Genomic DNA, 19,818 nt, shown 5'->3' on the forward strand with positions numbered 1-19,818 from the left:
AAAACGCACTTCCAACGTTATTTAAAAATAGAGGGAGAGAACAAAGAACGTCTTATGATCTGAAGAATACGGTGCGAGTATTTTATAAATGCATGAATGCCTGAGTGGATTTTCCAGACAGTGATCCCTTCTTTCTGACGAGCGTTCAGAGTCCGTTAATTTTCTACTGGAAGTTGTGCGTTGCATCAGACTTGGAGGGGGGGGGGGGTAGGGGGGCGGGCTGCTGTTGTGCGATCAGCATCACCAGCAACATCACCAGCATCATGAGCAGCATCATCGGCAGTATCAGCAGCATGACGAGCATCGGCATCAGCAGCAGCATCAGCATCAGCAGCATCATCAGCAGCATCAGCAGCATCATCACCAGCATCAGCAGCAACGACCTGGCTATCACAGATGATAGTTCAACGAAGTGGCTAAATCAGCGTGTGGAAATTTACAGCAGCCCAATACTCTATATGCACGTTGTGAAATGTGGAGGGAGAAAAATCCACGCGACCACGGGGAGAACACGCAAACTCCCAAGTATACAGTAGGCGTCAGGGTCGGGATCGACCCCGCGACCTCCTGTATACCAGGCGAGGAAGTTAACATCTCCTCGCCAGCACGACGCCCTGAACGTCAAGGGCCAGCAGTGGCCTCGTGAAAACTAAAACAAGTCGGTGTTCTCTGCCATCTTTGCACGTGATTTAGACGTGTCCGCTTCAAGGAAATCCATAACTAAACGTCTTTGCGTAGAAAAACATGCCTTGAGTAGCATTAAGTGCATGAACACGTACCGGGAATCAGATTAGCGCCGGTAAAGTAACCGTAGGGTCGTACTGTACCGTACAGAAACGTGGTTTCCCACACTCGCATGGGAATGAACGCTCACCGATCTACAGCTGTGAAAGCCAGTGAGTGGGTCGAAGTTCCTCATTCCTATGGCAGGGTCAAACAAGCCAGTTGGTAATATAAGAATAGGTTTTACCTTTTTTTCTGGCAATAAAACAGTTGTGTTAAGATGTTAAAACACCGAAGAGAAACCTTTTGCAAGGAATCCTGTCAGCATTAACCACATATACTTGTGGTGAACATGTAATAAAAATAAACATGCTCTGGCAGTATATGATGCATTGTCTTTGAAACGTATTGCTCCACACCAGAGACCGCTTTCTTTAGAGCCTAGTCTCGTACAGTGTTAGACCAGATAACAAGGCCACAAGGCGAACAGCATAGAGACAAATGCCACTCTCAGGGCATTGAGAGCTCGTTGTGAGCAGCTACATCATGGGATCTCCCTTGCCAGTATCAAAATATAAGAATAGGTTGTTCCCTTTCTGGCAATAATAAAACAGTTGTGTTAAGATGTTAAAGCACCAAAGAGAAACCTTTTGCAAGGAATCATGTCCGCATTAGCCACATGCACTTGTGGTGAATATGCAAACACGAAAAAACATGCTCTGATATTAGTTTAGATCTTACGTTTTCGTGACTGCAATGTTCCATGCTATTTTATTCTTTCGGTAAAGTCACGTAGGTATCAAATAAAATAAAATATTTTTTTAATGAAAAAAAAATGTTTATAAAATTTATTTTTTGATAATTAAAAAGAAAAAAAAGTATTTATTTATTTTATTTGATACCTACGTAACTTTACCGAAAGAACCAAACAGTATGCTCTGATATTAGTGTGTAATGCTGCATTGCACAAGTACCATTACTAGAACTCGGCACATTCATCAATGTAACGCTGAGGCCATAGATATCTAGTCCTGTAAAAGGTGACGTTTCAGGTCATGACCCTTCATAGGACACGAGAGGACAGGGATATCATGACGAAGGATTGGAGACTGCACTTAACACCATTGGGGCCTGATGAGAATCCAATAAAAAAAACATTTTTCGTGACCAATTTTAAATGGGCATATGAATAGTTCCCGCTCGTAGCCGCTATTGAGTAATAGGCAGAGGACCCTCCGGCAAGGGGGGTGGGTTCATCGCTCGGGACAGCCACCGCTGTATATACACCTCTACGCCAGCGGTGGCCAGGAACAGGTCTGGTCTTGTAACCATCGCCTGTTTGCTTCCAAAATACAGCAGTGGTAGTCATACTGGTAGGAACCACCTGGTTCCACCAGCCCACAGGGGATTATTGTGTCCGTCCGTCTGTCGTGCAGGGAGGGGCTGGGTGGGGAGGGGCTGGGTGGGGAGGGTAGGGAGGGGCTGGGTGGGGAGGGGCTGGGTGGGGAGGGTGTGGAGGGGCTGGGTGTGGAGGGGCTGGGTGAGGAGGGGCTGAGTGGGGAGGGTCTGGGTTGGGAGGGGCTGGGTGGGGAGGGGTTGGGTGGGGAGGGGCTGGGTGGGTGGGTGTGGAGGGGCTGGGTGGGGAGGGGGTGGAGGGGCTGGGTGGGGAGGGGCTGGGTGGGGAGGGGCTGGGTGGGGAGGGGCTGGTCACCCCGTGGTGCCCTTATAAAACTCAACGTTTAACCAACTCACGCCAGCGTGTGCCAGAATGTTATTATATAATAGATTGGTAATCATTCAAGTGTTATTCATTGGTATTTGTTTCCCTTTTAAGGAATTGTAATCTATATTGTATTACGCACGAATGATATATGCTCATTCAAAATGTAGGAGCAGGGAGTAATCTCCATATATATGACAAAGTTGTGAATGAATGTGTGTGTGAATGAATGTGTGTGTGCAAAATGTTTAGCGTACTTCCCGACATGCAACAAACTGCAAATTTGCCATGCGCCTTCCCCACCCAGCCCCTCCCCACCCAGCCCCTCCCTGCCCACCCAGCCCCTCCTCTCCACCCAGCCCCTCCCCGCACGACGGACACAATAATCCCCTGTGGGCTGGTGTAACCAGGAGGTTCCTACCAGTATTAACCAACAGCGGTATCCCACAGCGAGCAACTGGTTGGGGGTAATTCTTTTCTTTCAAAGCTTTTTTATTTTACAAAAAAGCGAAATGGGGAACATTGGTTCCAAAAATTGCACCGTAGACCGAGCAAAATCGCCGGGCGGTGCTTCGAGTGTTGTTTGTCGGGTGTCAGCACGGCTGATCTCACTATACGATCCTCGATCAGCGGCTCCCCCCAAGACAAGGACGGTTGAAGTTTCACCGCAATGGCTCGGGCGCTATACGTGGCGACGCTGTACACGAACGCTATGGGGACTCGAATTTAGTTGGTTTTAAAAATGAGAGTTTTTTTTATTGTGAGTTATTGTACAACGTTATTATTACAATAGTGGCGTCGTTTTTTTGGCGGTGGTGTTCGCCGTTCGTGAAGTTTTCGCAGCGTAAATGTGTTAAGTTTAGTTGTACCCGTGATGCACCGCGGTGCGTTGCGGCATGTTGGGCGCCCCACGTGGTCGGCTGCGTGGGCGGAAGCGAGTTTAAAGCTGTGGCTTGTACGAGCGTAATGCACATTCGTATTTTCCGCCTATGAATAAAATATAACGCTCCTATTTTTGGGGGAATGCTGCGTCGGCAGTTGTGGGCAAATATAATAAGATAAAAGTTTTAATACGTTTTTTTTTAAATTCATTTTTGAAAGAGGAAAAATGCATTTTGTTTTCCAAATGTGTTAATGTTCGTTAGTTTTTCTGTTATCAAGCAAACGCGTTCTATCCCATCAACTTATCGACCGACTTTCTATCGTAGCAAACAGCATTTGTATTAAGCAAGAAATCCCGATGTGTTTCTAGCCTTGTTTGTGTAGCCTCGTTATTGCCTACGGCTCTCATGCCGTGAGCCTGACGGAACATTTTGACAAATCGTTAACAATCTTTAACAGTCCACTCGCAATCAAGCATTTGATTGCAGTAGACTAACAGATTCATATACTGTACACACATGCATCGTTAGATGTCTACCGTCAAGATGCATGTGTTGTCCTTGCCCCGCATGGTTGGCTACGTACTGTGCGAAAGAAGTTCAACGTACATACTTAAGTGGCGGTGACGTCACCACGGCGTTTGTGCCAGGCTACGTGCACGTTAAGGCCACGAGAGAATGTGTCGAACGCCCGCTGGCAGGAGGTCACGGGACAGACCCAGGGGTCATGGGTCAACTGACTTGAGATGACCGACCGATGCACCACCTGTGCCAACTTGCCGTGTTTTAGCCGCCCGGCGCTCCGATAGTTGTTGTGAGCGTCGCTCCTCTGCCCTCCGTTGTTGCTGGAGGGCGACTGCCTCTCCACTGCCTATATGGTACGGGACTGTACGTGCGTGCATTGATCTGATCCTCACTTGCCGCTGATCCCTCTGTTGGAAGTGCGCGGTACTGCATGCCCAGTGGCTTCATCGATTCATCCCAATTTAAATATTGAGTTCATTGTTATATTTATGGGACCTTTTTTATTTGGCCAGAATTTAAATTTTTTATCGACGTGACTTTGCCGAAAAAAATCTAAGAATATGAATACAGAACCAAGATGATGAAAAAAACGGCAATAATACAGGAGGTTCTAGATTTGAAGCTTTCGTGACTGCAAGGATTCACACTCTGTTTTTTTCGGTAAAATCACGTAGGTGAAAAAATTAAATATATGAAAAAAACTAAATTAAATCACGACGTTTCGGGCGCAACACAAGCGTCCTTCTTCAGTTGGGGACAACGTAGCGAAAGCACAACCGCTCAAGTGTGTCTAAGAGATGGCTGTGACGAGGAATTATATAGTCGTGGGGGATGGAGGGAGGGGAGGGGGGCCCACCCCATTCCTCACATCGATGCCTCCCAGTCCACAGCCCGCCCACACACCAGAGGTCGCAAACGGGTACCCGTACCCGGCTGGGTACGGGTAGGGTACGGGTATCGGGTACCTGATTGCGACCTCTGGGATGAAGCCATGTTGCAGGCGCGGGTGGGTTGATTCTAGGAACTTGAATTGTGAGAAGAGACAAGACGTTGGGAAATGAGTGACAAACAGTTACTCACCAGTGACTCACGGCCTACCCGTACCCGTACCCGGCCGCACCAGGGTCGCAAACGGGTACCCGTACCCGGCTGGGTACGGGTAGCCAGGTATCGGGTAGGGTACGGGTATCGGGTACCCGGTTGCAACCTCTGCCACACACTCACCATGGCCCCTCCCCACCCTCCACCCCCCCCCCCCCCCGCGACAATACAGGAGGTCTTAAGATGTTCAAACACAAAATGACGAGGCATCAAGTCTGCATTAACCACACATACTTGTGGTAAAATATGCACACAAATACAGATAGTCCTCGAGTTACGATGGTCCGACTTACGATATTTCGATCTTACGATGGCGATACGCTACGTTCAATGCATGTTAAAAGTTTTTATAGCAGAGAGGATTGTTTCCTGAAAAAAACTTTCTATTAAATTGCAGTTCATATAGAATTTACCTTGTTTTTTTTTACTTTTCATTTTACTGTGCAATACAGTATTGTAATTAATAAATACATACAGTATATAGTTTATACAGCACGGTACTGTAAATTGCTCTGTTTTGCTAAATTATTACCGTTCTTTAAGACTCCTGGGTAGGCTATAGGCCATCTTCGACTTACGATATTATCGACTTACGATGGGGTCGTCGTAACGCCTGTATTTCTTACGTACAGATTACTGTTGAACTTCTTTCGCACCGTACTTAGCCAACCGTGCTAATCGGAGGCGCGGTGAAGGACAACAAACTAAACACAAAAATACCCTGGGGGATTGAAGGGTCGAGTCAACCCTTGATTAGGACTCGAACCCACAATTTTTACACGCACATTGGCATCTTTAGGGTTCCGGTGGCCTAGGTGTGGTGGCTATGCACAGCTGTGATGCAACGCGTAGGAGTCGAGGGTTGTGGTGAAGCACAGGAATGTGAGACACTCCCTCAAAACCAGCTTGGCTGTCAGGTGGTGACTGGGAGATTATGGTACAGAAGGTGGTTCATCTCTGCATGATTATATTCTTATAACATTAAACATTCTCCAGTGTGTACCTGTGGTGATCCAGAACAGCGCGTGCAATATATAACGACGCAATGCCCGATCCACAAGTACGAAAGAGACCTCACAGTGATGATAATACACCACTCCCCTGATGCGGTTATCTGGGTTTGACCACGTGAATTTAAATTGTAGTTGTTGCACCTTCATCAGCAGCATTAATACGAAAGAAGAAGGCTACGTGTGATAGGGTCTTCCAGAATCTAATAATAGGGGTTTTCCCCTTTTTTCTGGCAACAAAACTGAAACCTTTTTACAAATATTCATGTCTGCATTAACCACAATACTTGCAGTCAAAATGCAAACCAAAAATATAACTGATAATATATAATATATAGGGTCTTCCCCCTTTTTTTTCCAGAAAAAGGGGAAAACCCCTATTATTATATTTTGGTACTGGCAAAGAAGGTCTAATGATGTAGCCTTCATTACTTTGATAGTGCATTGTCCTTGAGCTGTAGACGCCTTTTGGCGTCCTCTGGTCGAGCACCAATTGGGTCGAGGCTCAAAAGAAAGCCGTCTCTAGTGTGGACCAATCAGTTTCAAGGACAATGCATTTATTATCATAGTGTGTGTTTTGTTTGCATTACGACTGCAAGTATTGTGGTTAATGCAGACATTAATCAATCCTTGTAAAAAGGTTTCAGTTTTGTTGCCAGAAAAAAGGGGAAAAACCCTATTTTTCGATTTAAAGCTTTGGTGACTGCAGGGTTTCATCTTCTTAGTTCTTTCGGTAAAGTCACGTAGAAGGGAAATAATAAAATAATACAAATAATAAACATAAAACATAATAACATACAATTCTCACGACGTTTTGGCCTCCCTTTATTACTGCTAATCCTACATAATATACGAGCATAATATGACTTTTAGACCCCCCCCCACCACCTACACATTCCACAAGCAGTGACTAATCCCATATCTGCATTTTCCATAAATATGCTAAATTCCTATGTTGATATGTAAATTCCTTTGTCAAGGCGCTCTCCTCCTCTAACCCAGCTTAAATATACGCTGCCCAGCTTGGTGGTGTTCATTCGGACGCTGTCTTTCCGACAGCTGAGGACAGCTGCTTGCGTTGTGGCCGAAACGTCGTGAGAATCATATTTTATTATGTTTTATTATTTTATTATTTCCCTTTTACGTGACTTTACCGAAAGAACCAAGAAGAAAAAAAAAAACCCTTTTCTTATATTTTGGTACTGACAAAGGAGGTCTATTTGATGTAGATCCTTCAGAATCATCGCATCCACAGAACACCTTTTAAAAGTATAAACAGAGTCGGCCCAAGCATCGAATTCAGTGCAGGACCCATTCTGAACAACAGGCCTGAGACTCGGCAAGGCTTTCCTGGACCTTCGAGGAAAAATATAGGTGCAAGTGTATCTTCCTCCCGCCCCCTTCCCCACCTATGCATTTTGAACCAAGATAATAGAATGATTTGACACTGCGTTTGCAGTGGTGCACAAGCACAATCGACCACAGCAACAAACTCAACACATCTGTCGATAATACTTTGGCTTTAAAAGGGAAACAGAGATATTTTTAAAGACAGTAACGATTTGGGTAATGGCTCCTTCGTCATAGCAACATGCATCACGATCTACTCAATCACTTAAAAGCACTGTGTGGGAGTATTTTTTGTTTGTTATTATTAAGACTTTTTTCAATAGAGTCCTGAGCAAGTATTCACGGGAGGGGGTGATGTTACCGGATATAATCCAAATCGTGTAATTTTTCGGTGAGTTTTCAGCCATTGGGATGATGTTTTGGCCCATAACAGTTACATTGAGTGGCTTTTTTTTATCTGCTGCCTGTGGGAACTCACCAAAAAGTCCCGGAGAGAACCTACGCTGGAAAGGGAGAGAATATACAAACTACGCACAGAAAGGTGCCCGAGTTGGGAATGGAACCCAGGAACTTCTTGCTGTGAGGCGCCAGTGTTACCACCCTGCCGCCACCCTACATCCTCATCGGCTCTGTAATGAACCTTTTGTGCTGTCGTGGATGGCAGTGCTTTGTGCAGACAGATCCTTGGCAGGAGGCTTCGGCTAGCACTAATGGGCCGGGAGAGTCCTGCGATAATGATGCTTTGTGTGTGCTTGTCCCAGTTGGCGGTGCAGAGATATTTGTTTCTCTGTCCCATTATGTTTGTTGTTTGTGTAGAAAAAAAAACAACCCCCCCACTGCTTTTCTTTGACAGGTTTGTCTTCTGGGAATGGACGTCCTGGCTGTGTTGGCAGAGCGCTTACAAGAGAAGTTCAAAAACCATCTCAAATCAAGTGAGTTTTTCAGGGGCATGTGCACATTATTCTTCTAGCCTGTGGTACGCGCGTGCAAATTATACGTTCCAGGTTTAAGTTTGTGAGCCACGTGACGATAGCTTCTGGAGTAGTGCAGCTAAATGCTGCCCGGCCCGCCGGAGACCGAGCGTAGAACTTCGTTGTTGGCGACGTTGGTGGTCCATTGCGTGGTTCGGGTGGCCGCAGTCCCTGCACGATGGGGTCATCTTTCACGTCCCGCGTGTGGATGAAGCGTTAGCGAGCAGCAGCAGCGGCAGGCGGCGAGCGGTCGCCGTTGTGAAGCGGTTGATGATGAAGTTTCCTTGGCAGAACAGAGCCCTGCGGGGTTGTGGTGTGAGGCCCCCAATGAGGCTTTAACTCAGAACCTCAGAACTCCACAGCGTTCGCCAGCGGTCTTCAGTGGGTGCAGCCTATGTATGACCCAATATGAGCCCCGGTGATTTGGAGCCTGGAGAGTGTTTGGAGGGGTGACCGCCACTAATCTCTCTCCATATATACACGTAAATCATTCTCGCATGTGTCTGTCAGTCTGTCCGACCATCCATCCATTTGTCACGCTCTGGATATGCCAGCGGTACCTGGCAGGAACACGCGTGCAAAATACCGAAACGTAATTCTCTCGCCGAGGACATTCCCGGGGAAATTGTTTAAAAAGTTCCGTGAACATCTTCTTGGTTCTTTCGGTAAAGTCACGTAGAAGGGAAATAATAAAAATATAACAGCATCTGCTGTCTTTCCGACAGACCTGTTCTTCACCTGAGGACGGCTGCTTGCGTTGTGGCCGAAACGTCAGTGAGAATTGTATTTTATTATGGTTTATATTTATTATTTAATTATTTCCCTTCTACGTGACTTTACTGAAAGAACCAATAAGATGAATCCCTGCAGTCACGAAAGCTTTAAATCGAAATTTCGTGAACATCCCATCGCCGCACGTCCTCTCGGCGTTTGAATTGTAGCGAGGCTAAAATGACCCCGTTGGTGCCTCCAAGTGTGTAAGTTAATTGCCTTGGTTTTTGCCTGCCAGTAATTTTTTTGTTGCCGACGCTGAGGTGTACGGTTGTGTGTTCGTCCTCGTGTGGCAGTCGTGCCCGTGCTGTTGGACCGGCTCGGAGACACCAAGGACCAGGTTCGAGACCAGACACAGACTCTCCTGCTCGCCTTGATGGAGCAATGCGCACCCCCGCAGGTATTTCTTCTTTCTTAAAAAAAAAATTCTTTCACTTGTTCATTGAAACGTTTCACCTTTGTTGATCTCTTGAGGGTGGAATGCAACTTGTATACAGTCGTGTGCGAGTGTGTGTGTGTGTTTGTGTGTTTTTTTTAAGTACAGTTCTTCAATGGTCAGAATGAGACCTGCCCTCCCATCGGCTAAATCTTGTTACACCGTGTAAGAACCAGATTGCATCTTTTGTCACTGAAAGAGATTCCGCGTATACGGATTTAGCCTTTTAGATTTTATTTATTTCAGCTGGAGGTGCCCAATCAGCTGACAGTATACGCATGTACGTACGTATGTTGAACTTCTTTCGCGCCGTACGTAGCCAACCGTGCTAATCGAAGGTGCGGCGGGAATGAAAACAAACTAAGCATAAAAAGCATTTCTGAGTTAAAGAGTTTTCAATCTTGATTTGGGCCCGAATTTCATGGGCGTCCTGTGACGGTACAAATGTTACACAGTACGGATCATAGTTACAGTCATTGTTACGTAGGTCGCAATACAACCAGCAAGATATCGAGTGATAATGATGAGCTTGCTAATCATAATAACAACAACAACAAGAATGTATTACATTTGTTATTGGCGCCATCATGGAGGAAGGTGACGCGTTTTCGCGGGCGGTTGTCGCCCCGCTGGGCACGCTCACTGCGTGCGGTCCCAATCCGAGTAACTGTTGGGGTCGATTCTCCACCCGTTCCAGTTTGTTTGGGAGCGGCTGGTGCCGGGATTCAAGCACAAGAACAACCGTGTGCGGGAGGGCACCTGCCTGTGCCTCACCACCACCGTCAGCACGTACGCAGCCGCCCGCAGCCTCCCCCCCGCGCCCCCCTCTCCCACGTTCACAGGGGTTTTCATCATTTTTGGGACGGTCTTCGGTTCTTTCTTTAATCTCGCCTGGTATATAGAAGGTCGTAGGTTCTATCCCGACCCTGACTCCTGCTGTATGTTTGTATTCTTGGTTCTTTCGGTGAAGTCACGTAGAAGGGAAATAATTAAATAATAAATAATGAAACATCATAACTACCTCGCCTGGTATACAGGAGGTCATGGGTTCAATCCTGACCCTGACGATGCCTGCTGCTGTTTGCGACACGCATTTTTATTCACGCGATTTGACCCAATAAAGCAATTACGAATCGTAATATCTTGTTGCTTCCCGGGAGCTAAATAAATACTCGGACAAACAGTACCGCCGCCTTCCCACGTTTGTCTCTGCAACGTAATATTTGTAACATTTTAATTCTGATTGCCGGATCCCCACGGGCCACACCGCGTTCTGGGAGGGCATTTTGACAGCAGCATAATTTTGGTTTGCGACAGGCAAACCCTGGGACAAGTTCCAACAATCAGTGTCTCATCCAGCACCTCCCTGAAGATCGTGTGGCTTGATGGGATGTGTGGGAAGGAAAAAAAATGACCTCCGCGTTTGTTTTGGGGGAGAGAGGCACGTTCACCGCTGATTTGTTTCATTACTTAAAATTTCCGACAGGGACGCTCGTGATGATTCTGGTTTTTTGTTTTGTTTTCTTCAGGTTTGGGGCCAAGTGCCTGACCCTCAGCAAAATGGTCCCCTTCCTGTGTAGCCTCTTGGAGGACGCCAATGGCCAGGTAATCCCTCCTACTGGGGGTTTAAAATCAAACTTCATCAGCGATCGCCTTCATCATCGGCGGCAGCGGCCACGATCGTTCGATTCCCGGACGGCGGCTGCCTCAAGCCGCAGCATTCTGTGACACGCTCCTCCCCAGCGCAACTTAAAATCAAGCTTGATGATCAAGACGATCATCAGCGATCGTCTTGATCATCGGCGGCAGCGGCCACGATCGTTCGACTCCCGGACGACGGCCTCCTCAATACCGCAGCCTTCTGTGACACGCTCCTCCCCAGCGCAACTTGCAACCTCCCTCCTGTCTACGCCGAGGACTGGGAGCCTCGCTGCCTGGCGCTCTGCTCTGTCTGCGTGGCAGCCCCCGCCATCTGCAGTAGTAACAGCAGCAGCAGCGTTCACTCTACACCGACGTTTAAGAGACACTTAACCCTTTCCTCTGATTCCGTTCCGATGATGTAAGTCTACGTTATCAGTTATTTTTCTGATTCCGTTCGGCCACGCGGGGAGGGTGTGTGGCACAGTTTGGCACCAGCTATCACAGAGTGCGGTCAGTGTCGCTACAGTTCTCTGCGGTGAGTACAGTGTCTTTAAAAACAGCGGTGCTACTACGCCTCTCCAAATAAAATTAACGCTGTTCCATTGGTCCCCTTTCCGAGATTCAGCGGCGAACGGGACCCCCCCCCCCCACCCTGCCAACTTCCAGACGTTTCGGAAATGGGAAGGGGTCGAAAGGTCCCACCCTCTCTCTAACCTGGCATTCAAACGACCACCGGGTTTGGCTGCGCACCTCAGATTCAACGGTCATCTCCATCCGTGAAATATTGTGCGCGTAAAAAAAAAAGTGTATCGTATGCTCTTTGGGTCTTTCGGTAAAGTCACGTATAAAGAGAAAATAATAAATTAAATTATTTTCTATTATATATTATTTTCTCTTTATACGTGACTTTACCGAAAGAACCAAAGAGTAATTCCTGCAGTCACGAAAGCTCCAAATTAAGTTTGTATTGTATGCACGTATGTTGAACTTCTTTCGCACTGTACGTAGCCAACCGTGATAATTTGAGGTGCGGGAGAAGTACAACAAACTAAACACAAAAATTAGCTCCAAAGAAGTTGGTTTTCAGTCAAGATTTCAAAGTGCAGAGCTCCAGTGGCTTCCTAATATCGGAAGGAAGACCGTTCCAGACGGCCGCAGAAGCGCATCGGAAAGCGCGCGATGATGCGGTGACCGTCTTTGTTTGATGGTTAGCCAAAAGATGCAGCTGTGAGGATGACCAGAGTCCGTGTGATGGGATCAGCGAGGTATTGTGGTTAATTTGTTGCAAACACTTTGTGTGTGTGTGTGTAACGAGCGCCAGCTTACAAAGTATTCGTTCGTGTCGACTTCTTTAATCGCTGCCGTCTCTGCGGTGTAACGTGCGACCTCCTGGAAGAAGTGTTCCCCTGATCCCGTCTGTCGCCTCGGTCAGCTGGCTGCGCTGCTATTGGTCAAGACGCTTAACAGTGGCCACCACCGGCACATTTCGCTCCTGGGGCTGCGTGAGCGCGGCTCCCACGTGGATTGACAAGGCGAATTATCTTCGTCCCCAGTCTGGTGTCGGTGGACACAGTGGAGGGTTCACGTCGCTGCTTTCGTAATCCGATGAGAAGTCGCACCCATTCGACCGCCCTCCCCCCCACGTAGCGTGATGAGGTTGCTGATTAGTGGTTTACACCACTAATCAGCAAGGAAGTGGCATCTGAAATGCCTGCTCGTGCTGGGTGTGGTCGCGTAGATTAGTAGCTCGCTGCGGCGCCCGTGACCTGTGGCACCTGCTGCCGCCTGTTGGTGACGAGCGTTTCGATGTCCGACGTTCCGCGACAAGGCTCTTGCCGGGGACGGCTTCTTGGGCGGCTGAACTCCTCGGTTCGGCGCGCGACAGAAACGTCGGGCGTCGTCGCGAGCTACGCACGGTACAACCGGAGAGCCGTATGGCACAACCGCGAAAATCCGCGCCGTTGTTTCATCCACGCCGGTTTAAGTAATTTACGAAGGCCAACAACGCCGATTTTTTTCAACGCTAGAGTGAGCGATCAACGCTTCGACAGCAGAACATGTTTACGAGAGCGTCTTGTTTACTTGTGCAAAAATGGAACAATGTTGAAAAAATAAAATAAACCCCTACAGAAATGTAACCGTTAAAGTTGATGTCATGCAACAAGAGCGAGAAGTGAATGAAGCCAGGCTTAGGGATCTCATTTGCGAGGGTGACCTGACTCACAAAGATGACATTGTAACGAGGATACACCTGCAAGTTTATGCGCACGCGCAAATGCATCTTCCCCTTTCGTTTTATGGTCATTACACAAACAACAACAAAAAAAACAACCCTAAGAGGACTGTTGTAAAATATCGAACGTATTTTGCCCTTGTAACGGCTTTTTTTTTTTCCCTCCGCCGTGTGCACGTGGATTTGTGTTTACCCAGGTGCGGGACGCAGCGTTGGGCAGTCTGGTGGAAATATACCGGCACGTCGGCGAGAAAGTTCGCGCCGACCTGGCCAAGGGCAAGGGAATCCACCAGGCTAGGTACGCGTACACCCCTCCCTCCCCCTGGGGCTTGCCGCCTCAACAACGACAACAAAAATAATTAACATTCATCCGTAGATCTCAATGAGCCACCCGTGTATGGAAAGCCAGGAAGTTAACAGAACCAGCTGGGTAAACGGGCAGGACCAGTAGGGGGAGTGGGGGTAAAGGCGAGGTTACCCACTCGCTCGCCCGCCCGCTCGCCCGCCCGCTCGCCCACTCGCCCGCCCACTCGCTCGCCCACTCGCCCGCCCGCTCGCTCGCCCACTCGCCCGCCCGCTCGCTCGCCCGCTCGCTCGCCCGCTCGCGCGCTCGCTCGCCTACTCGCTCCCCCACTCGCTCGCCCGCTCGCTCGCCCACTCGCTCGCCCACTCGCTCGCGCACTCAATTGTCTACTTGCTCTCTCATCCCCTCGCTCAGAACCAGGATAAGACGTCTAGAAATAGTGTGGCGGGGGGTAAAGGACAGTTTATTTGCCCACTCAGTATCCTTCCGCACATTCAAAACACCGCTTAAACGGTGCACCGCATACTGGGCCCTCTTGAAAACAAATTTTGTATTTTTTTTATTGTGGATGCATCGTGAGGTGGTCACCCTTTAAAAGGTTTATTTTTAGAACCCTTTTCACGAACAGCAGGACCGCGCGTGTATGTGTGCGTGTTTGTGTGTGCGTGCGTGCGTGTGTGAGCGTGTGTGAGCGTGCGTGCGTGTGCGTGCGTGTGCGTGCGTGCGCCGCGTGCGTGTGTGCGTGCGTGTGTGCGTGCGTGCGTGAGCGTGCGTGTGTGAGCGTGCGTGCGCCGCGTGCGTGTGTGTGTGCGTGTGTGTGCGTGTGTGTGCGTGTGCGTGCGTGCGTGTGTGAGCGTGTGTGAGCGTGCGTGCGCCGCGTGCGTGTGTGCGTGCGTGTGTGCGTGCGTGTGTGAGCGTGCGTGTGTGAGCGTGCGTGCGCCGCGTGCGTGTGTGTGTGCGTGTGTGTGCGTGTGTGTGTGCGTGTGTGTGTGTGTGTGCGTGTGTGTGCGTGTGTGTGCGCGCGCCTCGTGCGTTCACTCCGAGCTCGTGTGCACTCTTTACGCGTGACCCACTTTTCCGTGCGCTAACGCGATGCGACGCACACAGCGCCCCCCCCCCCCTCGCAGCCACTTTGATCGCTCCCGTTTCGTTTCTTGGAAAGTTCTCGCTCGCTCGTTCTCTAACACAGTTCCTATGATCACTGTTTCATTGCTTTTATGGCTTTATTTTGGTGATTTTCGAAAAGTGTATTGGTTTGGCCATGTTTGTTTGTTGTAGTACAGAGTTAGACTGATGGCCTTAATCTAAGTTGTCTTGTGGTTGTTGTTGTTTGACTTGCATCCCACTGGGATTTTGCACACAGCGTTGGTGTACGGTGCTTTTTCTGCAATATTTTGCTGTCTTTTCTTGGATTTTTTGTTTGCACATAGTCACTTTAAGATGGTTTCTTGTTCATGTTTTTGTTTTCTGTTTTATTGCGGTTGCACCCGATTCAAGAGCCGAATGGCTCACAGGGCTACATCAAATAAATGAACTTGAACTTGAACTCTGTCTACAGAGTCATGCCAAGGAGTCGGGCGACGGCGGCGTTGTTGCCGTTGTTGCTGCACGACGTCTCGCCCGGCTGCCTTGGTCGTGGTCGGATTGCTAGAAACAGCGTCGTCATCCTCGGATAGGCCAGCTAATTAATTATTAGCGTCTTCATCCCCCCACCCCCCGAAACGTGACCTAATTAATTAATTATTCGTGTCGCGATCCCTGGATACGCGAGCTCATTAATTCATTATCAGTGTCGTCATCCCTAGATACGGGAGCCAATGAATCACGAGTTGAATTTATTTAGTCTCCAGTGTTGCCTTTGTTTACCTGCTCATTAAGTAGAGAAATCACAGCATGCAAAGTGAAAGTTTCCGCCCTGCAATTGGTTGCTCACGCCACTGCTGGCGGAAGGGTGCCCGCTGCAATAAGCCCTCGATACACCGCTCAGGCGGGTATTTGGCCTACTCTTCCACGGGGGTGGGAGTGCCCACGCTTTAACGCCATCGCTCGCGATCCTCCGCTGGACAGGAACAGCGGTGTGAGTGTTTTTATTCCACCCGCCGCATCACAGACCGAAAGTTTGCACCGCGGCGATGCATAACACTGGTCAACACACTTTTTCTGGCATAAGGTATTCCAACGGTTTTAAGGTAATTTTGGGGTGCTGATTCCAAATCTGTCTATCACTTCAGGTCTTTGAGATATCAAATATTGCATTTTCAATAAAAACTGCAGAAGAAAAATATTAAATAAATGTGGATATCTACATAAAATTATATTATAAACACACTATCCTAAAAATACAGCACCATATTTTAACACTAAAGCAGTCACTGACTCGCAATAACTTGCAATCATAAGTGACAGCGTTAATTTCGGGTAAAATCAATGAAAATGGGGTATGCCGATAGCATAAAAATGAGATATGATAGAGCAAATCTGAGATAAGATTTGGAATCAGCACCATGAAATTAGTCTAAAACAGCTGCAAAAGTCCAGGCCAGAAATTTTTTTATTTTTTGTTGTTGACCAGTGTAATCAACCAAACAATAAAGCTGACCCAGCAGCGAACGGGCAGAGGGGTGAAAATCCGTTATCATGTTTTATTTTCAAGGACAAATACTACTACTACTACGAATAATAGTAAGCAATTTATACTTAAGCTTCCAGCCTCGCTGGTCACGTGGCCTCAACGTGTACTCTCTGATATCGTCTTCAGGGGGGGTACACGTGCGCTGGTTTTACGAACGCCTCTGCTACGTCACGGCGTTGTACGCTCGATAAGAATTCGCAATTGGTAATTTTTATTTGGGTCGGATCTCGTTAAGTAAAATGTGCGGCGTACCACCCTCCTCCGCCCGCGCGCAGCCGATTTAAAATAAAGTCGTCGCGCGATAAACATACGCGCCGATTTGTCGCTGCCAGGGCAGCGTCGGCGTTGCTGGAGAGCGACCGGCACGCGTGAAACGATTGGGCGGAGCACGAGAGGGTGTACGACACGCATTCCACTTACGCGATCCGGCGACAAAATATTATCCAATCCCGAAACGCCCTGTTGGTCGCGAAAGTCCTTTGTGTGTTACATTTACACGACGAGATACGTGTGCGCGCTCTCTGCAGGCTCAACTCCCTGTTCGCCAGATTCGATGAAGTTCAGAGCTCTGGTACCATGATTGCTTCAGCAGGTATGAGAGAGTTTGATGGCTACAGATGCACACTTTACCCCCCACCACCCCACCGCAAAGAAGGGCTGGGTTCAATTCCCGACTGTCTCCAGCAGTCCGGTAAAGGCTCCGCCGCGGGGACCTTTCTCTTTGCCAGGCAAGAGCTTCGAGGACGACGATTCGGTGGACGGGAACCGCCCCTCCTCTGCCAGTTCCACCTCTTCCCGGACTCCGGCTCCTCGGCGCGCCACCTCCTCCTCTTCAGCCCGGGTTTCCAGCGCCGCCTTCAGCAAGACCCCTGCTGGTACGGGCGACGCGGCCGGCCTCGACGCGTGAAGTCACGTCAGAGGTCGCAACCGGGTACCCGATACCTGTACCCTACCCGATACCCGGCTGCCCGTACCCGGCCGGGTACGGGTACGGGTACGGGTACCCGTTTGCGACCCTGGTGCGGCTGGGTACGGGTAGACCGTGAGTCACTGGTGAGTCACCGTTTGTCACTCATTTCCCAATGTCTTGTCTCTTCTCACAATTCAAGTTGCTAGAATCAACCCACCCGCGCCTGCAACATGGCTTCATCCCAGAGGTCGGAATCGGGTACCCGATACCCGTACCCTACCCGATACCCGGTCGGGTACAGGTAGCCAGGTATCGGGTAGGGTACCCGTTTGCGACCCTGGTGCGGCTGGGTACGGGTAAGGAATCAAAACTCGTTTGCGACCTCTGAGTCACGTCGACCGGAGCGACGAGGCGCTGACGTAATCGCCCGCCGAAAGGGGCCACGGTGGCGGGATGTTAGCTCCCTCGCCTGGTATACAGGAGGTCGTGGGTTCTATCGCGACCCCGACGACACCTGTGTATTTGGAGCTTGCGTGTCTCTCTCTCTCTCTCCACGTGGTCGCGTGGATCTTTATCCGGGTCCTCTGGATTTTTTCCCTCTACGTCTCGAATCGACATCACGCATTTAAAGCATTTGGCCGCTATAAATGTCCACACTATGAGCCCCTTCGTTGAGCTATGATTTATGGCAGCCAGTGTCTCTTCTGAAAAAGATCTGCATAGCTCAGTTGTGCCTTGCTTAGTAAAATAAAAAAATGGTCTTCTTGGTTCTTTTGGTAAAGTCACGTAGAAGGGAAGCAATAAAATAATAAAAATAAAACATAATAAAATAATTTTCACGACGTTTCGGCCACAACGCAAGCAGCCGTCCTTGTTTTATTTTTATTATTTTATTGCTTCCCTTCTACGTGACTTTACCGAAAGAACCAAGAAGATGAATCCCTGCAGTCACGAAAGCTTTAAATCGAAATTAAAAAAAATGGTTTTCGTTTTATCGAGCGGGAGGATTTGAAGCGGGGTGTCCCGTGTCGGTCGACCGTTTGCAGCGGCTTCCAAGGAAGGAGCCGGCGCTGTGGACGAGGACGACTTGACGCGCGTGTTTGAAGAAGTCGCTCTGGTGCACGTGAGTGAACTTGACGCATCTTTGGGGGGGGGGGGGGGCTTGAACACCTCCCTGTATTAACGCCTCCTCTATCTCTCTCGCTCATTATTGTTGTTGTTGTCATGGAGAAGGGTAAGAAGCAGCCGTTTTTTTTTCATCATCTTGATACAGTAAAACCTTGGATCGCGAGCATAATTCGTTCCGGAAAACGTGTTTGTAATTCAAAGCACTCGTAGATCAAAGCAACTCGTACATCGGTTGTGATCACGTGACGCTCGGTAGATAAAGGGTACACACGTACTACTCGTATTGCAAGACCTCGCTCGTTTATCAAATTATTATTTATTTACAAATTTTGCTCATCTTGCAAAACACTCGCAGACCAAGTTACTCGCAATCCAAGCTTTTACTGTACTGGGAAAAAAGGGTCCCGTAAATATAGCTGCTTAACCCGAGCTGATTTAATTTATTTTTCACTTTTTGTATTTTTTTTTTATTTTCACTTACGTGACTTTACCGAAAGAACCAAAGGGTATGGATCCTTGCAGTCGAGCTATTCATGCTTTGGCATTTGCATTGTCCTTGTACTGCTCGCCTTTTGGTAGCCTTGGCCCTCCAGCACCGGTGAGAGACAAGGCCATGCAAGAGGCTACGTACGTACTTTGAGCTTCTTCCGTGGCCGTAAGTAGCCAACCGTGCTAATTGGAGGTTGCGGTCTTGTAGGTGCACTCCAGCCGGGAGCTGGAAGAGTCCATCAGCGGTATCCGTGACGTGCTGTGCGACGACAAGAACGACTGGGAGCAGCGCGTCGCAGCGGTGAGAGTGACCAGTGTTTGCGCCGCGTATCAATGCCGCACCTACCCCTCACCCCGAGATTGTCCGCGACGATCGTCACCACCGCGTCCGGATTTTTCATCCCGTGCGGCAGGTCCGGACGGCAGCATTAAGGCCGCTGATTGAGTCGGCCTTGGTTTTAGGTGCGCTGTGTGTCCTGCGAGACGCAATTACACACCTGTCAACCCCTTATCAGTACCTTATCACAGACCAATTCAGACCTCATTGGTCACCCCGTGCCCTTATACATCTCAACGTTCATCCTGCAAAGTCCACCACAAGGGAGAAACACAAACAAATAGACACAAAAAATGTTCTAGATTTGAAGCTTTCGTGACTGCAATGATTCATATTCTTAGGTTTTTTCGGTAAAGTCACGTAGGTAAAAAACATTAAAAAGTAAAATAAAATAAAAATCACGACGTTTCGGAGGCAACACAAGCTTCCGTCTTCAGGTGGTACCGTCACAGCCACGACAGCTGTATCAAGTAAATGAGAGATTGCAGAAGCCACCACTCCTCCAACCATTATATAAACGGAGTGGTGGCTTCTGCAATCTCTCATTTAATTGATACAGCTGTCGTGGCTGTGACGGTACCACCTGAAGACGGAAGTTTGTGTTGCCTCCGAAACGTCGTGATTTTTATTTTTTTTATTTTATTTTACTTTTTAAT

The 19,818-nt window shown here is 48.5% G+C and overlaps 1 protein-coding gene and 1 non-coding gene across 2 annotated transcripts in view; one reads left to right on the top strand and one right to left on the bottom strand.

The window, feature by feature from the left end:
- The window catches only part of LOC133358242 (CLIP-associating protein 1-like), a 77,295-nt gene that overhangs the window by 11,711 nt on the left and 45,766 nt on the right, over positions 1-19,818 (top strand). The window contains 9 exon segments of the mRNA XM_061576485.1: positions 8,164-8,242; positions 9,349-9,452; positions 10,186-10,277; positions 11,018-11,093; positions 13,560-13,660; positions 16,826-16,890; positions 17,027-17,173; positions 18,255-18,331; positions 19,034-19,126. Coding sequence (XP_061432469.1) covers positions 8,164-8,242; positions 9,349-9,452; positions 10,186-10,277; positions 11,018-11,093; positions 13,560-13,660; positions 16,826-16,890; positions 17,027-17,173; positions 18,255-18,331; positions 19,034-19,126 — 834 coding nt within the window.
- Positions 2,968-3,098, bottom strand: LOC133358440 (U4atac minor spliceosomal RNA). Its single transcript, XR_009757082.1, has one exon. It is a non-coding gene; the product is annotated as a U4atac minor spliceosomal RNA (small nuclear RNA).

This window comes from Lethenteron reissneri, chromosome 61 (genome assembly GCF_015708825.2).
Source record: "Lethenteron reissneri isolate LAM-NWPU_2019-01 chromosome 61, ASM1570882v1, whole genome shotgun sequence".
Taxonomy (NCBI): Eukaryota; Metazoa; Chordata; class Hyperoartia; order Petromyzontiformes; family Petromyzontidae; genus Lethenteron; species Lethenteron reissneri.